The sequence below is a fragment of the Bactrocera oleae genome, chromosome 2 (assembly GCF_042242935.1).
Source record: "Bactrocera oleae isolate idBacOlea1 chromosome 2, idBacOlea1, whole genome shotgun sequence".
NCBI lineage: Eukaryota > Metazoa > Arthropoda > Insecta > Diptera > Tephritidae > Bactrocera > Bactrocera oleae.
The window spans coordinates 19,897,677-19,922,176 of NC_091536.1; the positions used below are offsets into that span (position 1 = coordinate 19,897,677).

General features: G+C 34.0%; 1 protein-coding gene across 1 annotated transcript in view; it reads right to left on the reverse strand.

Moving 5' to 3' along the window:
- Positions 1-656: 656 nt before the first annotated feature.
- LOC106622497 (box A-binding factor) overlaps positions 657-24,500 on the reverse strand; it is a 138,536-nt gene continuing 114,692 nt past the window's right edge. Inside the window, exons 3-6 of the mRNA XM_070110886.1 lie at positions 11,794-12,441; positions 7,490-8,437; positions 6,791-6,937; positions 657-6,656 (exon numbers count right to left, since the gene is read on the reverse strand). Of these exons, the coding sequence (XP_069966987.1) occupies positions 5,334-6,656; positions 6,791-6,937; positions 7,490-8,437; positions 11,794-12,285 (2,910 nt within the window). The 5' untranslated portion in view covers positions 12,286-12,441 and the 3' untranslated portion in view covers positions 657-5,333. The remainder of the gene's footprint in view (positions 6,657-6,790; positions 6,938-7,489; positions 8,438-11,793; positions 12,442-24,500) is intronic.

Sequence of the window (24,500 nt, forward strand, 5' to 3'; positions counted from 1 at the left end):
ATTTAGGCGTAGATCCCGAAAAACATATAGTCGTTTTCTTCTGACTTTGATTTGCTGTTGGCTTCTTCCTTCTTTCCACCAGCAGCTGAAACAGAGGCAACAGCAGCTGTAGCAACAAATTTGCTACGTTCCTTGATGAACTAATTGATGAATCGTAAATAAGTGCAAAACAACGGGCGCTTGAGTAAATCTTCATCACACTAGCGTCAGAGCGTAGAGCAAGCATAGTAAAGCGCTGAGAGGTTATGGAGGATTACACTGGCAGTGACCACCAGTAGTTAACCTTCGAAATAAGAGGAGAGTTTTTTAGTGACCTGCAAGTGGCACATACTATTGCTCTGACGACACAATGACGATGCGGAAGGCATTTGTCTCAACCTCGCCCAAAAAAAAGAGTAAATCTTTAGGGAATTTTGAGAAGTCTGTCATGTTTTTTAATGAATAATTAATATTTTTGCTTTTATCTCATATTTATTTTGTTTATGTGTTTTTAATCTGAAGACCTTGAGTGTGGGCAGCCTTTTAAGTAGTTTCAGCACAGAGTAAAAGTTCTAATTTTCTCCAAAAGTAAAACACAAGTTTATTATTTCTTGAAAAATGTTAATATACATTAAGTTTTATTTAAAAACACACTTTTAAGACTAAAAATTCTTTAATTTAACTGTATATAATATATGTATATATATAAGATGTTTTATACATTTTACAGTTAATTTAGTTAAAACTATTTATTTATGCAAATTTTTTCTGTTTAAAACTTAAACTAAATGACGCATCAACGCTGCTTGGCAACAGATCAACACAGTTTTCGTTTTCAATAACTCTTATTCTAGCTCTAAATTATGCTGTTTTTTACAATTACACAAAAAAAATATTTATTTTGGAAACAAATTTTTTTTGTTTTTACTTAATCTTTAATTTTTTTGTTATTATTTTACATAAAAAAATATATATTACTGACAAAAGGAAAGGCGCAAAATTAATTACGCGAGTTTACAACTAAAACTTACGGTAATTAAAAACAAAATACACCCAGCTAATAAAGTTAAGTAAAACACAGCATGAAATTAAACATAAAAAGTAAATTTTAATTATTAAGAACGTTAAAATATAAATATAAAAAAGTATTAACACAAACTACAGGCTACACATATATACATAGGTATGAGTAAAAACCAAAACACATAACTACATACAAATTAATTAGTGAGTGGAAAATTTTGTACAAAAATAATTATTATACAAAAATGAATACTACGTACATTTTGCGTGAACAAAATTTAATAAAAAAACGCTTTTTATGCACTTTTTATGTAAGCATATAGCAACATACATACGTATACATTACGCTTGCTTCTTACATACAAACATAATACAATACATACCGCCACCGTTGAAAATAATTAAATCACATGCATTATTGGCAGTTAAATACTCTATAAGTACGAGTGTAATTAAACGAGTATTTATGATTACACATACTATTAGACTATTGTATATTCGCTAAAATAATTTTCTAACTTTTCGTTGCACAGGTTCTTTGCTTTGTAAATTTCATACAAAATTAAATTTTTTGCTTGCTTATGACTAAGGCGACTATATATGTACATATATACTCTACAACTACAGATTTATGTAGATTTGTTGCTATGCATGTGGGTATGTATTGTGCTTAGCAAATACTTGGCAATTATACAATTATACACATTAATGGCAAGTATTCATTTAACAATTAACTAGTTATGTAACGAATAATTATATTTATATATATGTATATATATTAGAAGTAAAGAATTAAGAAAGCTTGAAATATGTTGTGGGACTTAGTTTTTTATAAAGTTAGACTGATTTTGCTGAAAGGAATGTAAAAAATAATTTGGCAAACTAAAATTTTTAATTTTTATTTTGAAAAGTTTTACATAAATATTGGCAAAAATGCCAATAATTTTGTGTAAAGGCCCGCAAAATATTGAAAATGTTTAGTTTTATATTTTTCACTGTCATTTGATATTTTCGCAATGAAAAAAAAAATTATTAAAAGTAGTCAGAAAGTGATTCTCGGAGACGACTAAGTACACTTTATAAAGCTGATAGTTACATACTAAATGTTTATGCTCAAAGGCCATATAACATGAACAATTTTAGTTACTGTTTCAAAAGTTGTGTAGTTTCATTCAAAGAGTGAACTACTTAGGTTAAAATTGCGCTTTTTGAGTAAAAAGTTTGTGTAATTTTTCGATTAATTCATTAAAAGTTGATAAAAATATGTATATTTTAGTTTAATACTTAAAATTCATTTCAACATTTGATTTTGGCATGTGCTTTAGGCCTTAAAACTGATAATCGCGCGTTAAACTTGAAATGTAGAAAAGAGATTTATTTTTGCTGTAGTGAAATTTAGTAATTTAGTCGAGTAATATAACTGCAGCTGTTGAACAGTATGTGCTCAAATATGTGAATATTTCAAAAGATAAGTTGTTAAAAAAATACAATGTCAAATAATGAAATATCAAATATTGAGCTGTCAAATCGCAATGCTCATGAAACTGTCAAACAAAGGCGCCTCAAGTATTGTGCTGTCAAAAAATGAGCAGTCAAATCGTTTAGCTGTGCAGTAGTTTTGAAATTGTCTGCACTCTGTTTTTCGCTCTCTTTATTGATACTTACTGGTCATCTGATCACATTTTCTTAATGTGTGGACTTCTTTTATTATATGAATAGCTTAATAATTAAATCTTCTGCATAATTGTGCGGTAGTATTTTTTGATGGTATAAAACTCTAAACAATCTGCAGATATTTGTATTGCTGGTTTCTTTTCAAGAGCCTAAGCAGTACAATATTCATTAAATCACATTTGCTTTGTGAATAACTTTTATATTATTTTTTTATTTATTATTTCTAAATTATAATTTTTCACTAGACAGCAATGATATTTGATTGACGTAAAGAAAACGTTTATTATATTTTGTGGTTTCTTCTTTGCTTTCGTTTTTCTTTTTTTTTTAGCTATTTTAATTTCAGATAAAGCCTCCTTTGCCATTTTCGTTTTTGATTTAGCTTCTAAATTTCACTGTTTGTTTGTTGCTGCCTCTTGTTATAAATTAATTTTTCATGAATTTCGCTTTACTTGAGATTTTCATTTAGTAGCTCAATTAATTTATATATTTTGGCACATTTGCTTATGTTGCTAAATTAGCTTAAGAGCGTTAAAATAGTGTTTTCTGTAATAATTTTACTTTTGCTACACTTACTTTTATATATTTTTCTTTTTTAACGGCTTTTACTTGTGCAAAAGCTTATGTTACAGCGTGTTTAAAATTCACAAAGTTTTATTTGGAGAAAGTGTCGATTCAAAATAGCGGTCTTTGATTGCAAGAATTTTAAGCGTTCAATACATAAGTTATTATAAAAATTAATTCGTATTATGTTTGTAAAATTTATTGATTAACATTGACTCAAAACTACTTAATTTAGCCGATTTTTTATATTATATTACTATATTTGAAAAAATTAATGTTGTATGAAAACTCAAAAATTATTTCGTGACTTTTATTTTAATACCGTTGCTTAAGTTTTTTAAATTCATAAAAGCCACTAAAAGTGGCACGTTTTCAATTGATTAATTAATCACCGTCTAATTGATTGTCCATTTGAAGTGTTGCCAACTTGCATATACGAGTCTATTGAAATCAGTGTGAATTATGAATTTGGTATTTATTACAATTGATTTTCATTGGGAGTGAGACAAAGCCAAGTGTGTGTTGGTCAATAACGAAAAACTGCTTCATTACAGATTTTTGTATTTGTGTTGCTTAGTTTGATTGCTCAATATTCATTTGACTGACTAACATTGATTTAGGCAAATCGAATTGGACAAAAGAGCAGTGTTAATGGACAATTGACATTCAATTGATTAACTAATTTTCAGAAATGGTGATTAATCGCCATTTCAAAATGATTGATGCAGAGTCTTACAATGTCTTCTTTTGTTCTTTTATTGATGCGAAGCACTATGCTCAAGTATGTACCTATCTAATTAAACATATACCTATTAATGACATAGGTTGATTAAGAAGACGAAAAGTTTATTAAATTTTGAAGAGTAATACTTTTGTTAATATTTTCCTCTAAACTTTACCAATAGTAAATATTTGTTAATTTGAATTTATTTTGCTTTTATTAAATTGATTTTCGATATCTTTTGTATTTTCCCTTTCTTACTGAATTTTTTGTTATCTTGCATCCTAAATGTAGGCAGCGATTTTAAATAAGGCATTTGAAATTAAAACTGGCCTACATATAAGTGTGTAAAATAGCTCAATGTACGAGTATATGGCCATAATTTTATAATAATCAGTCAATTTATAATTATTTTAATTTTTGCAATATTATCGCCAAGTTTTGTGGTTTGAACTAAGTTTGTTTTTATATAAATATTTTCGAGAGAGTTTATTGAAAAAAAAAAAAAAATTTCAAATGTTAGTTATATATTTTTAGTGTAAATGCTTTCAGAGGAAATCTGGATACAAAATCAGAAACGTAAACTGTTTAATTTTTTTATGTTTAAACGGCATGACAACAAAATATGGAAGCTTAAACTTACTTAATATGTAGACCACTGTGAACTATTTTTCAATTAAAAGAAGTTAGTTTTCAAAACAAAAAATTGAAATTTTTTTCGGACGGTATTGTAGGCTAATTGGAAAATTTATATCAGCTCTTTTTATTTTCAGAATTGCCAGCTAAAAATGTTTTTGTTGTATATTTTTAATGTTTAATATTTTTGAACTTATTTATACGAATTGTTGCTTTTGGATTACAACAAAGACCAAACAGTTTTGAATCACTACCAAATAACAGTAAATTGTATTTTTAAAGAATTAAATATGCGTAGATATGTATTTAAGTATATTTATAGGAATGCGTGAATAAATTCGATGAGTTCTGATGAGAAGTCATATGTAGTAGAACGCACATATTTGAGTATATAGGATTCTAATTAAAGTATTTAGGCACTTTGACGAGTAGAAGTAATCTCTTTATATAACATATAAATATATATAATAATACAATATATTATATATATATATATATATATTTAAGAGTAAGTTAAAGTAATAAAAAGTAAAGGAAACTAGTAGCAACGATATGTGAGTAGACACATACATATGTACCGTAATATTTGTACAAGTATGTGGCAATAGCTGGTTTTGTGCATAGGAGTATTCGTATTGAGCATTAGGAACAAGATTTTTTTACTTAAATAACAGAAAACACAAATACAATAATTTTCCAAAGCGCTAAAAATATACATATGTATAAGTACATACTTTTACCGATTCGCCAACAGGCCATTCGCTGGTGGCAGCACATTTGCATTCACCGCGCCTAGCGTGGGTCCGTTCATTGGTCCACCTACTGCGACCGTGGATACCACACCGCCGGCTACAGCGCGCACACCCTCTGCCATACCCAACGATGCTGCCACATTCAGTTGCCGTTGATGTACAGCCGCCGCTACCACACTGCCCGCGCAACTGTTGGGCACAATCGACATGCCACTATTCGCTGCTTGGGTTGAAGCTGCAGCTGCTGCCGCTGCGGCTGCTGTTGCCGCCGCTGCTGCTGCTGCCGCACGCTGATGCTTGCTGGAGTTGACACCGCCACCACCGCCGCCGCTGCCACCACTGCTCTTCACCAAACCACCGTTGTGCTTCTGCGCCATATGCGTTTGGTAGTGTTTGGCCAGGTGCGCCTTCTGGCGGAAACTTTTGCCACACAGCGAGCAGGTGAAGGGCTTCTCACCGGTGTGTGTACGTATGTGCACGTTTACCGAGTACTTGTCCTTGAAGCCCTTCGAGCAGATGGAGCAATAGTGCAGCGAGCGCTCCTTGCGCTGACCATTACAGTGTGTGGGGCTGTTGCTGCTGTTGCTCGAATTGCTGCCGCCGCTGGCTGGGCCATTCGTGCTATTTGCTGTGCTGCTGCTACCAGCTGAAGCCACGCTGCTGCCGGTGCCCGTACCGCTGTTGTGATTTGTTATATTTGGATTGTTGTTGTTATTATTGTGGTGTTGCGTACTCGATGTGGAGCGCTTGTATTTCTTTGTCACTTTGGTAGTGCTGCCGCTGCTGGTGCCGCTACTGCTGGTTACCGCGCTAGACTTACCACTAGATACGTGTTGTTGCTGTGCATGCAAAACGCGCGGTTGTTGTTGCACAACAGTCTGCTGTCCGGTCATATGGAGCGCTGGCATAGCCACCTGTGGCAATGGCGATGGCTGCTGTTGTTGCGGCATACTCGTGGGCGTTGTTGCCGGTGAGAGCAGCTGCTGTTGCAACTGTTGCACATTCGTAGTGGCTGCGTTTGCGCCACCTGCTGGCGATATTTGCATCAACACGTCGCTGGCACCATAATCGGCACTCGATGTTGGCGAACAGAATTGCTGCACTTCATTGGCAATGCGTTTGATCTTCTCGAAGTCGTCGCTGAAGGCACTTTCTAGCGATAGGAACATATCGTCGACCATGAGACTGGACACGCCTGCGCTGTTGACGCCGCCATTAGGATGTTGGCTGCCAACTAGCTGCGATGAATGTGTGTCCTCGAACATCTGGGCGGCGCTGAGCGTTGAGTCGCCGAAAGAGAGTGTGTCCTTTGAGGAAGTGTGAAAAGAGAGTAGAGAGAGAAAAAAACAAGTTTTGATCAGTTTTAAACACGATGAAATTTTGTAAACATGTATTAAATATACAGGAAGGTTCAGGGAGGTTTTTCTGTTGGCTTACTTACCGAATCTGGTGGAAAAAGCAGCCGTCGCATTTCATCTTCTTTCACGGATGGTGAGGAGGGTAGTAATGAAATGCCATTTTGCATGTGTATGCCTTTGGAATAACCTTTACCCTGCAAAGCGCTTCGCAGCAAGGACTCAGCGGAGTTCTAAAGTGGTAAGAGAGAATGTTGTAAAATATATTTTTTTATTGACTTCCACAAAGTGGAACGCAGATTGAATGAAAGAATCATTACATAATAGATAATCAAGCGAGCAGTATTTATCAGTATGTCTTCAGTTATTAATGCAACTCTGCAAATGTCAACTAGTATATATAAGCTAATTGTTAGGGATAAGACTTGCACTACGACAAAGTTTACTACCCTATGGAATTTTGAGTGAGTTTTTGAATTAATTTTGGACGTCGAGTCTATAATCTTTAAAAATAGGTTAGGTCAATCTAAAAACTTCGACGAATTCCACAGAACATATTGATACGTGAAAAATGGTAGTATGTGAGGTGTCAATTATACTCTTACGTCAGATTATCTAGAAGTGCGTACGGCCAAGGTCTGGCGTTTTTAACGGATAAGAGCATGCTGTAAGACATTAGATTTCAAAGTTATCATTATAAACTTAGCCAAAATATTGCTGTCCTTCAACTGCTACGATACCTTCTTTCTACATAAATACTAATCAATATTTGTTTTTCTCCTCACCTGCTCTGCATTGTGATCCGCCATATGCCAGTCGTTGTTGTTGTTTTGAAACTGTGCCAACTGCGTGTGCGACGGGCTTCCAACACCGCTCATGCCACCAACACCGCCTGCCAACGAAATGGCCGTCACCAGTGAAGGTAGCCGCTGACTATTCACACCACTCCCGCTATTGGCACCATGCAGACCTGTTGTCGCATTCGCGCCCATTACCAGCCCATTCACCATATCACCAGTAACATTGCCATCCCTGACGCTGGCTTCAGCCGTACCATAACCAGCCGAACTCTCATCATAGGGATACTCTGTTTTGATATAACCCGGAAAGCTACCAAGCAAGCTGTCCAGATCCAATGTGTTGGACAGTTGGGCAGCGGTGTCCTCGGGTTCACGCTTCAGCCATGACTCATTGCCATTTAATACTGTAATTGTGTAGATCTGACCGTCACTGTTATTCACCGCCATACTGGTATTGCCGTTACTGTTGCTAGCATTATTATTATTATTATGCTGGCTGTGGCTGAGTGAAGTATTATTATTGGTTGCATTGTTGTTGGCTACTTGAGTGGCACTTTGTGCACAGGAACTGCTATTGTTGAGGGACATTTGTCGTTGCGTGTGATGGATGGCGGCTGACTGTTGGTGCTGTTGTTGCTGCTGCTGCTGCTGTGTATGCATATGCTGATGCGGTGAATGATGATGTAGATGTTGTTGTTGTTGCTGTTGTTTGTGCGGATGCGTTTGATTTGGCGATGCTGGGCTATGCAGATGCGAGGAATGCTGTAAGCTATTAGCGGGTGTGGAGCGTTGCTGGTGTGTTTCCGCCGCTGTAGGCACAGATGGTGCCGCAGCATTCACACCAACACCCTGTTGCTGCCAATAATAGCGATCGAGATCCTCAAAAATGGTGGCATCCAGACGACTAGTTGAATCCTTGTCGGTGTGCCAGAACTGAATGGGAGTGAAAGTGGTGAGAATTGAAGTTGAAATATGCTTGAATCAACAATTTAAACTATTAAAGGTTTACACTTTTTGGTTGGTTAAAAATCCAAGTCTATACCGGTCGTGAGTACAGTTTAAAACATAACTGTTATCCTTTTGTCATTTTTGTGTATTTCATCAAAGTTGTAATTGTATTTATACTAGTCTGGCTGATATCGTATGGTTTCTATGAAAGTATACCTCCAAAATGAATCTATACATTTAACCTAACCTTCAAAAGACACGCGTGAAGTTTATATTTATAGTTCGATTGGTTCTAGAGCAGAAACGAATGACACCGTGAATATCCCCCATATCCAAAACATAAAAAAAACCCACAATATGTTTTCAGACAACCATAATCAAATAGATTGTAATAGCCTACACTCTAGAAATATCAAATTATAGTTTTTTAGAAAAATATTTGGGTATGTGGAAGATATTTGGGGTGTAAAGTGGTTGTTGCGCGAGGTCTTAACTGAAACTGTATATCCTATTTCTTATCAATAGAAATGTAGGCGAAATTGCATTAATTGTGCTTTGAATAGTTTCTGCTTCATTCGTATATTAACTAACCCACAACGATCCCGACACAGACGAGGTAATCGCCGAGACTGAGCGCTTATTCCAAAGCAAATATGTCTTTTACTGTAAAAGCGAAATAGAAAACTTAGAAGACCCATTAACTTGTGACTAATAATAGCTAATTAATAATTTACCGTTACATTTTACATGCTTTTGGGGGGCGAAAAAATTTTGCTCTATTGATTTATCATGAAGAGCAAAGGCTTTCTTCTAGTTTAGTTTTGTGTTTCTAGGAAAATATTAGCAACACTTTTTGTACGTTCCAATATACATTTTTTTATCGAAACTGCGTGTTCTTAATAAATCGAAATTAATTTATTTCTAAAATTAAACTGAAACTCTAATAATTTTTGAAAAATTTTCTTTTAATTATAACGAAATCGTCGATTAGCATAAGCAAACCAGTTCCAAAAGTGGAGTTTTTTGCTAAAATCGCGCACATTAGTAATTTCTCTGCATGCGTTTACATAACCTAAGTAACTTACATGTGCTATTGTGTGGCTTAAACAAATAATGCAAATAAACAATGAGAAGAAAAAACGCAAAAAAAATCATAAATTGAATAAAAAGACGACAACAAGTTTGCTGCTCAAGTCCTTTGTTCGGCCGAATGCAAAATGGAAAAAATAGCAAGAAGAAGAAATATAAAGAAAACAAAATACAAATTCGTAGCTGTGAAACGAAAAGACTTTCGAACTTTTTCTTTGCTAAAAGCAATTTAATATTTCAGTCGCATAAGTACTGCACACACACACACAGACATACCAGTCATATACACACACATGCATCATCTGAAGCGCACTTGGTGCATGTGTTTCCACTTTCTATGACCGCACCAACGGCACATTCAAATGCCAACAAATGCACAACAATGAAGCTGCCGCCCAGCTACTGTGCTATCTAACCAACTGGCTGACTACTTGAGCCGGCAGGCTGACTATCAGACTGGCTAACTGTCCATTTGACTGTTCGCTTGTGCGCGCGCTCATTTCGCTGTCCATGTGAAAGGAGCCAGCACCCCAATAGTTTGTGGCAAATGCAACTTGTAGTAGCCAGCTAGTCAGCCAGCTGTTGTTTGGCTCGTGCCCCACATCGTTGCTGTTGCAAGTGTGGTTGCAAGTTCATCGAGTGCATACAGTGCTGTTGCATGCAGCACGTGCCATGTCAATTTTTGGCTATGCCCTCCAAGGCTATTGTTGCATGTGTTGCAACTTGATACACTTATACACATACACACACATACACATACACACGAGCAAACTGTCGCTTATAGGTGCTGCATCTGCGCATGCTTGTTGTTGTTTGCGGCATTTATGGCACCTCACCTAATTCGTCTGTGCGCTCACTTTTCAGTTACTTGTTCTAGTTTTTTTTTGATTTTGGCATTTCATGCATTTTACTTTGCATTTGTTGTGTGTTTGTTGTGCATTTGCGTTGCACCCTCCCGCACTCACACTCACTTGTCTAACAGAGCAATAACAAGCATTGTCTACACTGGAAATTCACTAAATTTTACGAGTATCGAATGTGTTTGCAACAGGATGTCTGTAGGTGCAACATGCATAACAACAACTGCCAAATGGCTGCAGCATTAGCGGTAGCAGCAGCAACAACAGTAGTCACATTTTGGTAGCTGCCAGTACATTGTTAGCCTTACCTACCAAGCACCGAACTCTACGAGTCCACTCGCATTGAGTGCCAATCGATTTTTCTAGTCCACTGCCTTTCTTTCACGTTACGAGCATTTGTTCGGATTTTTTTCACTTTATTTCGGCTACCGTCTCGTCGCTGCTACTTCACTCTAAGTGCTGCTTTGGCTGTCGCTGTTGTGGTTAGTATTATTTCCAAGTTGCTTTTGTTGTTGCATTTTGATTTTGTTCCCTCAATTTTCTCGGCTGTCGTTTTACGCGCAAATTTTTGCTTTATTTTTGTTGTTTGGTGTTGAATTTGTATTATATTGGTATTTTAAGTCGACAACTGACATGACAGCAACACTGGTTTATTGTTGCTCCGATACATTTTTATTCATATTTTGATACTTGTTTTTGTTGTTGCTTTTGGGTTGACTGTGAAAACATCATAATCTCAGTTGAACTTTTTGCAAACAAGTTTGACCGCTTTTTAGAGGTTAAGATTTCGTTAGGTCAAAAAAAGGCATATATATTAACTAAATCTTTCACGTCGTCGTTGTTAGTTGGCTAGTTATTGTATATACTTGTATCATTCTTCTATAGGTATGTTTGGGTCTCTGTTCTTCATTTGATGATCACGAACTGGATGTTCGGTTGATACTCATCAATAATTTGAATATCACTTTCCTGATCACTAACTGATCGATCAGCTTATACTCAATTCTATAACATCCTATTACTCCTGTGATCATCACTTTTAAAATCACTGATCACACACTGATCAATTAGCTGATATTTCCCTTTTTAATATTCTGTTGCTCATTTAATTCATCATTTGATCAAAAAATCAAAGCTTATCATGATTATTGTTTGTTGTAGTAAACATATTATAAGATTTTGAAAACCAAAATATTTAAGTAGACTGCTTTTGAAATCTAAAAAAAAATGTATGTTGGTGACTAAATAGATGTAGTATTTACCCAAACTAGTAGTCTGAATTCCTAACGAAATTACAAAATAGTTGTATATATATATATATATAATTTATATAAAAAATAAATTGAATTTGCTGCACTATATCAACTTATTATCAATAAATATTTCGCTCACCTCATAGCCCTGCAATGTTGGATCACTATTGTTGCCATTACTGTTACCATCTGAGCCATCTAGGCAACTGCTGCCATTACCCGGAGTGCCAACACGTCCGCCAACACAACCACTCCCACTGCTGGTGCCACCGCCACCATCATGTGGCATGCTGACGGCTAAGTTATTGCTTTGCTCATGACTGTGTTGCTGATGGTGCGCATGCTGTTGTTGCTGTTGCTGCTGGTGACTGTGTTGCTGATGATGCGTATGCTGTTGTTGCTGCTGCTGCTGGTGCGGTTGATGATGTTGATGTGTGCCGGTGCTTACGCTGCCCGCATGCAGACTGCCCACACCCATACCGATGTCGACCACATCTGCGCCGACACCGATACCAATGCCCATATCGGGCGCCGAGACGAAATCGAAAAAATCCGTTTTAGTTAGCTCCTCCGCACGAAATGTTTCACTTATATCCATGCCAGTGGATGACATCTCATCCGTGCCAATCATTTAGCGCTTGACGTGGCGCTGCGCAGGCGCGTAGACGCTGCAGTGCCAACTGAGCGAAGTGTTCGGGTGTTGCGTACAAGTGTTAGTGATGCGTTTGGTTTGTTGTTGTCGAAAGTGTGGTGAAATTCGGAATTGTTGCTGAAAATTATTTATGTTCTGTAAAGCAATGAAAAGGAGAAAGTTAAGAGGTTTTGCTATTAACTGTGTTGTCTTAAAGTTTTTTATATTTAAATTAAAAAAATAAATACACAATTTTTTATATACGATTATATAACTGTTTCAAAAAGCTAAAGATCTAAGTCCGCACAGTTGAAAAAAAGATGTGGAGAAGGACTGACAACTGTTAGATGGATAAATAGGTGAAATATGGCGATGGTGTTATCAAAATGAAGAGGAAGAGAGGACGAAAAAAAGTTGCAGGTACGTATTTAAAAAAAAATGATAAAGAGATTGCCAGATGTACTTTAAATGAAAATAATTGATAGGGAAAACGCATTATGACAATAAATATGGGCCTCAAACTAAAGAGGCTTAAGGAGCTTTGCAGTTGAGACCTATACTAATATGAAGAAGGGTTGCCGTCTGTTTAAAAAATTTTACTCATTCAATTTTGTTTTTGTTATTTATATTGCTCAGCACTACATATATAAACACAAATTTCAAAATAATTATTAGCTTCATTGCCAGAAAAAATTTAGTTAAAATTTATGTTATACTAAAAAATATCTATTTATTAAAACAAAAATTTGGAGAACACAAAATTTAATAATATGAATTTAGTTTTGCAAAGTTTCAACCTTTTTATTAGTTTGCATGACAATCTGGCAATCGTTGTAAATTTAGCTTGAAGGCAATTACCTGCAAACATAAAATTTAGTAATCAAACAAGTATTAAGTTTTTATTTCACCACATTTTTATATCGTTTTTCATAATTTTCGGGCGCTCGATTGGACATGACAAAACCAAAACTAAATAGTTAGGCATAAATAAATCAGGTACAATCAGTTGGGTGACAAAGTGTAAACACGATTGTCAACAGCAGCTGTAAATCTTATACAAATCACGAGCGTGAAAAATCACCAAAACCCAAACAAACACAAAAACTGACGAAATCGCAAAAAACAAAAAAAAAAAACGAATTGAAAATAGCACAGAATAGAGCGAAAAGATCGAAACCACAAAAATATTTAATAATGAATGCAAAATTTGCATTAGATTCGTTAGTGAGACTGTCAACGCCAGCAAGATCACCACGTTAGACGGCGAGTAGGGGAAGGGGAGGTTAGCGAATTGACCGCAAACTGTTGCACAGCATTTTAGTGCTGGCATTAAAAGCAAAGCAAAGCAAATATGCTTATGCGACATAAAAAGACCTTAAGAAATATCGGAAAATGCATAAACTTCGGTTTAATGTGAAAAATTGAAAATTTGCTGTGACACGAATTTCGTACGCTTCAGTTTCGCGTAAATTTGGAGTGAGCCAAAAAAGAGTAATAAAGCAAATAAAATAAAAAAAAACAATAATAATGGCAATAAATAATGCAAAATGTGAGAAAATTGCTTTAGGCAAATATGAAGAATTTTTAAAAAAGTAATGGAAAAAAATGTATAAAAATTATAAGCTATATACTCACGTTAAATTATTTATGCGGTTGAAAGTGGAATAAAGCGCCGAATGGTCTTAAAATATGCTTAAACGAGCTTAACATTTGCAAATTGATTTGTACCAGTATGCTCTGAGACTCATAACGCTTTCACTACACATATATTTATTATGGTATTTTATGAATCAAACTAAAGTAATTAACACCATATTTGTAGATTTTATTAAATTAGTTATGTCATATCATTAGTTTAAATAGTGAGAAAGTCTTTTCCAGACTGTAGAAGGAAGTAAGGCAGTGTAGAAATTTTGTCAAAACATTCTTGTATATTTGGAATAAGTGAGCGAATATGGCTTTCTTACTTGAAAGAGCCCACACTTTGCCATTTTAATATATACTGCTGAAGCGGGTGGCTTATATAATTGTTCGCATGGCAGTCGGGTCCACGTAATCAGAATGATAAAACTAGAATAAAACAGCTTTGATTGTCGGGATTTATAGCAAAGTAGAACTGTACTAATATTTTCAAATTTAAGAAAAAAAAAATTAAGTAATAATAAATAAATAAACCAAATAATAATAACAAATAACCATTCATAGTTGTAAGTATATTCACAAAAAAAAAAAACAAAGTTAATAGCAAAGAGGCAAGCAAATCAATTCTATAAACGCTCAATACGCTAGACGATCAGTTAGGCCGTCAGCAGTGCAGCTTGACAGTTGGTTTAGTGTATTTCGGCTTACATGCAGATATATATACATATATTACAATATATATATGTATGTGTGTATGCATTTTGTTACGGTCGCTATGAAATTCACGATCGCACTTGTCACATTACTCAATCGCAAGTGCAGCAAATCAAGCATGAAAATGCTCGAGTTTCGCTAGAATAAGTATGTGTGCAAGTGCATGCTTAGTCATGTGTTTGCCCAGTTTGTGGTAGCGGTTGCCGTGGTTTTGGTTGCTGTCATTGTATGTTGGTGCTTGTGCTGGTGGCTTTGGTGTTGACATGTGCCATGCCGTGTGCGCGTGCGCGTCAAAATAAAACGAAAATATGCAGTTCGACGGAAACGTGCAACACGAAAACTTGTGCAGTTCAAAAAGGCAGAAAAACAAATCATTAAAAATAAATATAATTTTGTTGCAAGCAATTGTGTGGCGAAATTTGTATTTATTTTCTCAGATATAGTAAATCTTGGGGGTAGTAATAATAAAAATAATAATAATTGTTGTAAGATAAAAATTTAAGTTGTTTTCAAACTAAATAAATATCAAAACTTCCGACAAGTGTGATCAGCTGAGATCAGGTCAAATGATATTTGGATATGATATAATTGTCGCTTGCTAGTAATGTTGAATTATATTAATGTTTTTTAAAAGATTGTGTCCTAATACTGTTTATTCGCCTTGTGACATAACATCTTTGCTACAAATAATATTTGCCAAGCAATGTATGTTGCGAATTCATGATTACCATTTATAAGATGTGACATCACATGGTTTATGTTATGCATAAAAATCAAATTATATGTTACTTAAAACTCATATTATTCGTTTATCACAAAATTTGTAACACATATGCACATCATATGATAAATCGTCATATGACATACATATCACATCATGAGAAATCATAGCATAAAGTCACATTTCGGCAAATGACGTACCACTAATATGTAGTATACATTCAAACACATATAACGATATGATTGTTTGCTATGCGTACTTATGTACAGCAGACATTGCATAATCATGTGATATAAATATAGCATGTTAAAAAATCATTTTTTTATGGCCTTTCATTAGAAGTAATATCAAGTGATGCCATCGAACCACTTAAAAGTAATGCAATTTGGTCATTAATGTATTCATCTGATTACAATTTAATTTATGATTAATTTTTGACCGAGTTCATAGCGATTGGAATGTCAGAAGCAGTACTCGTATGTTTTTAATTTTTCCTGATGGTTTTCCGTTGATTCGAGCCTTCCAAATTAAAATTTTGCACAAACAACAAGTCGTATCAGTTAACATCATTCATTTTGTGATAGCTCTGAATCACAGTGCTTTTAAGGAGAATTTTCGAATTGATTTTTCAACTAGGAAGCAAACATATGTATACAATTTAATGATAATAGGAAAGCACATTTTGCCAATCGAGATAGTTAAGTCAAAAAACTACCTAAATATCTAATAAATAAAATACCCAAAACCCAATAAAGAATTCTTTAAAAGCAGTAAGAGACTGATGCAAGTCAACGAGTTTCGCGCTAAAGTCTTCTGATTGCTCAGGGGATATAGGCTTGTTTGCTGACTCCCACTTCACAAACATAATTTCACCTTATACTTAGATACATGCATACACAAATATAAATATACTCATATATTTATTACTAATGCTGCCAAAACTGTTTGAAAGCGCAACTCCAGTATGCTTAAAACTTCATAATTAAAATTTTTATTAAGTGTTGCGAAAATTAGTCTGTAATGCATTTTATCGTTTCATAAAATACTGAAATAATTAGTAAATTTTTATTACATCCACAGATACTGAAGTATGTCTTATGCAAGGCTTTGCCACGTTGCGCTACGGTTAAGTGGTTAATGATGCGTTAAAATTGATTTTTAGTATTTACATTACATAATAAAATTCTGCAGCCGTAGAGATTTCCAATAAATTTCACTTAATTAAATTAACTTAATGTTTTAAGTGCGCAACTTTAGTACTCACTAAAATTTTAGACTTTATTTTTAGTAATTACTATTGTTTTATGAGGGACATTTGCGGTAATTAGTTACAATTTGAAATTGTGGTAGGGCAAAATGTTTGAAAGCAGTCGATTTTTGTATGAAAAGTCTACATAACATATACAAGTATATATAATTATCACGTTTCCTCTTTATGATTTATTAAAATATATAAAGATTGGGTTCATAATTTTTACGAATGAGTTTCTGCTTTGAAAAAATATTTAAAAAACATGTATTGTATTTAATTAATGTCTCACACCAAATTTTTGTAGCTCTTATGAAGAGCTTAATTGTTAGAAGTGGGAAACGTAAAAACAGCTTAAATAAAAATCATTAAGCCGCATTAATTATAATCAGGAATAATAATTGGCCCATGCCTTTATCAAGTTCTGATGAAGCATGCTATTAAATAATGATAAAAAACGTTTTGTAGAATAAAGAACATGCTGCAGATTGGGTTGCCCTAGCGCTAAGTTCCGGCAACTTTTATTTAAAAAAATATGTCCACAATAGCCAAGGTATTGTTCGATATTGGTATATTTTTTAATATACTATTAATTAATTGTATGGGGCTAATCGTTAAATATCTAATGTGAAATAAATTTTGAGTTGCTAGTTTTTGTTTACATTCATCCTGGTTTCTCACCACGTTGGAGCATGTCTCAACTAAATATCAGTTGTCAGTACTTTAAATATCTGTGTACTAGTACAACATTTCGAAAAAAATTAACAATTTTTTTGTATGCGTTACGAAACATTTTAAACTTATATTCGCATAAATGGGCGAGTGTGGGTATAAGTATTATATATGAGTCCAACATGAGTGCATGTGAAAAAATCCGAAATGTGGGAATAGTGTGTGTTAACGAAATAATATTTTGGCTGTAAATCTCATATCAGAAAAAACATAAAAATATATGAAAATGTATATTACCGACGATTATAGCACATGGTTGCATTTGCAATTTACTCACAGTGATTAATGACATTTTTGTGCGATATCTCGCGAGCACGATTAACAATCTACACAGACACAAGCCTACATATACAAAAATGTGATTTAAAGCCCAATGAGTTGCTCCAGAAGTAACAACGATCATAATAAATAACATATACATACATACATATATGTATGTGTATGGCTGCGAGTAATGGTGTGCATAGACGAGCATGCATAATTGTAATGGCGAGTGAGATGGCAAAATCGTGCCTGTAGGCGCTTTGCAATTGCCCATCGTTAAAACAAAAATACTCGCAGAGCAAATGTACAAAAAAAAAAAAAATCGAAATACAAAGTGCATATTTGGTTAAAGAAGCGCTCAACTTTATGGCAGGTTGATGCCATTTGAATTGGTTAATAGCCGGAAAAGAACAACAAATATTCCATGTCAATATAAAAATAAAATAATATACAAACATGACAATTTTTGCGAGTGTGCACATCTGGCAAGGTTCTCACGCAAAATTTAGTATTTTTTTACATATTTTATTTATTTATTATATAGTATTTTGAAAGCTTGCAGTTGACAGTTACAAGAAAATTCTAAAATGTGCTTACAAAAATCATAAAACTCAACTTTTATAAATAAATACATTTCTTAAAACGTTTTGTTACAAGTGTTTTAATTATTTTAAAATTTATAAATAATAGTTGTTTTGTTTAATTTAAAATTAAAGCACGCAGTATTGGTAGAAAGTGTTTATAAAAAATTTGTTTTTTAAATTTTGCAAATTATCAACATATTGCTTAGTAATTTTCTTAATGGATTTATATTACCACGTGCCCACATAACCATTATGCTGTTTACTACTTACGCATGATTATTTTTTCTTCCAAAAACTCTTAATTTCCATGTATCTTTTTGTTTTTGCATCAAATTACTTTATTTATTGATGTTATTGCTGGCGATCGTGCTTTGTAAAATTTTCAACGCTCGTCTGTATGCATATAAGCGTGCTTGTACGTGCACTTGTTTATTGCTGCCATCGTTGTTTTCTCATTAATCCAACTTGATGTAGCTTTGCAATCGCAACTTTGTTGCTAATAATTTTCCCAGCAACATTGTTGTATGCAAAATTGCATATTGATTGTGTGGGAGAATATTTGTACGTGTGTGTGTGTGTGTGTAATGGAAAAATGAATATAAATTATTGAATGCCCTGTAGATATGTGTACACGAATAACCATTCACATACGAAGTTATAATTATGTTGAAAAATTGACAGACTGAGCAAAACAAAACAATAATAACAAACTGATGGATAATACTCCCGTTGTTGGGGAAGATTAATCTCTATTTGTTTTTAATCAAGCTGCTGTGCATATCACATGAAAGAATAAAGATGCAAGATTGATAACAGCTACTCCATACATAAAAATTGTATTGTATATAATAAATAAATATATATTGTAAAATAAATAAATAAATAATATAACTATGTATATTGCATAATTATGTAATATTATGTGTATAAACAGTATATTTAATCTCTTCTGATCTCTAGATAGATTGACATTTTTAGCTGATTGATATTTTCTCGCTGATAAATAAATAAACATCAGAAAAAAATATCGATATCAATGTACATATTAAAAAATGGATAACACACGCATGCTGCATAAATAATGATGAACGACTGGAACGGAGGTGCAATTGTCTACTAAAATGAGTTGCAGTGGTGTTTTAAGTATAGATCAAAACTGTAGAATACCTTTTGATCTAACTCATAATAAGTACCAGAGCTCGGGCAATCTGGATTCTTTATAAATTATCGAACATATCGAAACTAATAATAGTTTATTTACCCACTTGCCTATCGATTACAAGATATGGATATTTTAGTATATATAACAATAATAAATATAAAAATAATAAATTAGTTTATATAACAATAAACATTTTTATAGTTTCGATATGTTCGATAATTCATAAATAATCCAGATTGCCCGAGCTCTAGTCTCGTTCAAATCGGTTCTGTTGAAGAAAGATTTATCGATGAAATACTTATATAATGGCATAGATAATCGTTTTCGAATTATAAATAATTCCCACCAAAAAGGCAGGTAGAAGTCAGGAAATTCATAATTATATCAAAAAAATACGTAGGCCATATGAAAATCTTTGCTCATCTGTTTAATGTGGTCTATTGAGAAGCGTTAGAGAAAATACTTAAAAAGGAGTAAGAAGAATTGACAATATTGCTTGCAAAAAGAAGTCTAGGATTTCTATAAAACTTTTACTTATAAATGCTTTCCAAAATAAATTATAACACGTTTGGTTATCAAATATGCACCACTTGGATTCAAACTGAAAATGAAAAACAAAAATAATTCAACAAAGTTGGGAATAAATTAAAAGTACTTAATACTATGCAAAATTATGAAAGTATTTGCTTGCAACTTGCTTAGCTGATGAAGTGAATGAAGAGACTGCAATAGTCTCAGAAGAGCGTCATCTGCATAATGATTGCATGATAGTTTTGCTTCATTTGCAAAATACTTCAGATTCGTTTGCAACACTCTTGTCTCTGTGGAGACAAAATCTGCATTGCAACCGTTGCAGTGCAAAGCTGTATGGCCACAAATTGAAGATGTTTATCGGAGCAGCGTTGCATTGTTGTTGTGATTTTAGCATAATTCCGCGTATTCTATTCAAATTTGATACGCTCATAGCAGACAAGTTGTACAAGATGCGAGAAATCTTCGATTTTGATCGAAACGTATTTAGCAATGATATAAACTCAGATGAGATATAAGTAGGTAATTGATGCCAGTAATTGCACTGTAGGGAAGATTGGGATAGCAAATGTTAAGCTTTGGAAAACATGACATCATGCAAATGTGAATAGCGTTTATGGTCCTGATACTGTAACAGCCAATCGTTCCAATAATTTCTATGTTAAAGATGCACCACGCTCTGGATGGTCAATTATAAAAAAAATCGATCAAATAATACAAATCCCCAAGTCCAAACATCGATTTCGATTGTCTAGAACCATTTGAATAAGGCTGGATAGGAAAAGTAATAATCAAAGCATTCAATTTCATGCAAAAATAGTGGATTTCTCCTTACTACACCTAATATAATGAAATGGTTTACGCCTTTGGGATGAAGTTTAAATTTCAAAATAAAATTGTGCTTAATATCAATCCTGGGAGCATAATAAATTATATTATAAATTTTGGTATATTAATCACATATGCGCTACGAAACATTGCCTTTATGTGGAATTTCAGATTTGATGATATTAGAATGTAATTCTACATAAAATTATGACTTTCGTCGAAAAAAACGTTGCCTACCTTTAGGATGAAACTAATTTTGCGAAAGCATTATGTTTATATAGTTAAAATTTCAGACCTTTATTATATTATAGTGAAATTTTATATGAAATAATGACATTTATAGAAGTAAACTAAAGCTTTGCCTACATTTAGTGTGATTCAAATTTCTAAAAAAGCATTATCTCAATATGGCTTGAAGAATTTTGAAAAATATATAAAATATCTGCACAAGCTCACATTTGTTTTAAATTTGCATCAACGACTAATGAGCGAGACACTCTTGCTCTTGCTGACACATATATCATTCGCACAACAACAAAGAAAGATATATGCAAAATGCATAGAAATCATTGATGCTGATCGCTATCAGAAAGTGAATTTGCGCAAACTGCAAGTAATAACTTTTATTTATTTATTTATTTATTTTCTCTTTCACGAGTATTTCTCGTTGGACGCCACTTTTTTCTGCTCAACTGGCGTGTAACTGTTGATGCGCACAGGTAGTTATTGGCGGCTGTCACATAGCCGCTAGATAATCATATTTGCAGTATTTTATAAATTGCATGCTGCTGCAACACTAAGACAACAACAATGCCAATACAATTGCTATTAGTGAGACCGGCTTGCTTTTATTGTTGTAGTTTGTCTTGGCTTCGGTTTTGTTGTGATCGAAAAGAGAAAAAAATGGAAATTTCAACTGCATTTCACCGCTGCTCGCACGCTCTTCAAACGGCGATCGAATAGCTTTTTGTTTGCTTGTTGTTGCTGTCGGGTTTTCACAGCATTTAGCGCGGACAGAAAGCTGGTCAACGACAGTGGCAACTGTTGCGTATAAATAACTTTATTATAATGATTAACAGTGTTGCAGCAACGGCAGCGGCAGCCGCAGCAGTCAGCGGTGTCGGGAGTTTTGTTGTTGGCAGTGGCGACGCACACTGACAGTTGGCGCGCGAAAACATCAATACTGGTTGGCAGGTTGGCTGGCCAGTTGGCTGGCTGGCTGGTCATACTTTAATAGTCGATTGACTTGAGTGATAGGCCAGCTGCCGCACCGCTGCCAACACGTGCGTATGGCTGTGTATGTGTGGATTGGTGTGGCGGCACTTGTTGCCGCTGGCAAGGCGTTTGCTAGTATGCCACTGCGTGTAAGCATCCCAGTTGCCGCCACCGTTGATGCCACCACATAATGATAATGCCGCACGGTTGCAAAGCATCTAATTTGATATCTCTTGTGGCATGAATGCGTGCTTTGATTTGCATTTGCATTTTTTAGTGGCGCTTTAATGTGGCTGCGTAAAAGTGTTGCCCACAGGAAATGTGCACCGTAAAAATGTGCGCTTGTGTGAAGTGTACACAGAGTGTCTGTGTAGCTGCGTGTGGCAGTGTGCATGTTGCCGCTATAAATGCGACGGAGGTGGCACAAAACGCTTGCTGCTGCACAGAGCTTTTGTGATTGCAATATTTTATTGTGGCAATTGTTATGCAGTTATGTGGCAAGCGGAATTTATTCATCTGCACAATAAACCTGAAATGCCGTCTGCTAATTTAATTGATGAGTCGATTTCGTTTTATCTCATTTGCTGTCATTTTTTGTTGGTTGTTTCTCGCTCGCGGATTGGGTGTTTATTTTGTGAGCGGTGGCAGTCATTGATTGAGATCTCGTTATTGGAAAGGCAAGTGCGGCAGTTGTGGTGATTTCGAATTTGATCACTTTTGCTGATTTGTCGAACAATTCGATTGGCATATTATTGTGCAACATGCGATTGCCATAAGGAAACGTTCGCAAAAAAAAAAAAAATACGCAAATTTAATTGAAATTAATAAATTATGGATTTCAGGAAAAAAAAGTTGATAGCTTTAATATGCGAAGCTGGTGATCTTCTCTGGGCATAATGAAAAATATGCGCAGATTTAATCATGGGATGTGTTGTAATCGGTGGTTAGGTAAATTTTGTTTACTTGTAGGTAATATTCGAGTCATAATTGCTAATCTGATGATACGGCTAATTTTGTACAAGTCTATACATAAACAACTGTCATATTAGAGGCTTAAAGCTTAGACTGGTTAATATTTGAAAGGGGTTTTATTATTAATAGTACTTTTTATTACTTTAAAATGCTTCAGGATACTTCCTTAGGTATAGAAGAGTCATACACTCCAGCCTTAACTGACAAAAATGTTTGATACAGTTAGTATTGTGTGTTTTGAGTTTCGAGAAAAAATGTTTGAGGCAAAATTTTAAAACAGTTACATGCTTCTTAAAACGTTTATCTGCATTTGTATCGTTGGTGATCAAATTCGCATAATCTTCCTTTTCTGCAGTCTTCCTGTTTAGCCAAATAAAATAAAACAGTAATTAGAAGTGCTGGCTAGCGCCACGTTTCGGTATATATTTTAGTACATCTTTTTAGTAGAAAAATTACAAGAAAATTATTAGAAGATTTCAGTTTGAATTTTTGTAGAAATTTATTTATAAAAAAAATCACAATTTTTTTTCATAGCTATATTTTAATACTTACAGGGATATAACCTGCCAAGAAAGTCAAGAAAGACGTATTGTGTATACCACGATATATATATTATATATCCAGAGATAATTCAATGCAAAACTAATTTTCTTTCGTTTTTGTGTAGCAAAATTTCACAAGTGTTTTTTCGGTTTTCCATTTGTCTTTCATTCAATTTATGTGGCACTCATTTTCACACTTTTGGATCCCACCCTTAGTTTTCAGACGGTCTAAAATTGTTTCTTGTACAACATTTAACATGCCTTTTGCTTTTGACTCTAAGTATCATCTTCCGAATTGAACGAACAAAACCAAGTTCTTGTATGGTAAACTTTTTTATTTTATTATTTTATTTTATTATTATATTTATTTTTATTATTATATTTTATTTGATACGAATTTTTATTTGATACTTTATTTGATAAATATAATGTAGTATTGATTATTATTCAAAGCAATGCTATAAACTCAAATAAACAAGTGTTCAGATCGGACCACTATAGCATATAGCTACCTTAAAAATTTACCGATAAAAATTAAGATAACGATCTATTTATATCCTTTTATGCCATAAGAAAAGCACGTGTGAAGCGTAATATAGCTGCGGTGAAGCCGAATTAATATTTTTCTTTGTTGTTTAAATAATTTTTAAAAACTAAATAATATAATAAAAATTTATATTATTCCATAAGTTTTAGTTAAAATTTTGTTAGTATAATGAATTTTTTGTTCTTCAATAAAATTATTAAATTTTTTAGCTAAAAAAGGAAAGGTTATAGCAAAAATGAGTGATATTGACGGGTGAATATTATTTTCGGGGTTAAATTCTTTGTGATGGGTTACGGACCGCTTGGAACGATTGACAAGCGCGTAAAACGGTCATGCCGAAATCCACACAATAAAAGCAGAAAAAGAGCTAAATTTGCTATGGTCAATAAAGATGAGCATTTGATTGATTTTGTGCAACGGAGAGCAAAATAAATGGTGACATGTGGTCACATGTGGAAAAAAAGCACTTTATTAAATTTGCAATTTCAAGTTTTTTTTTGGAAAAATATGCAA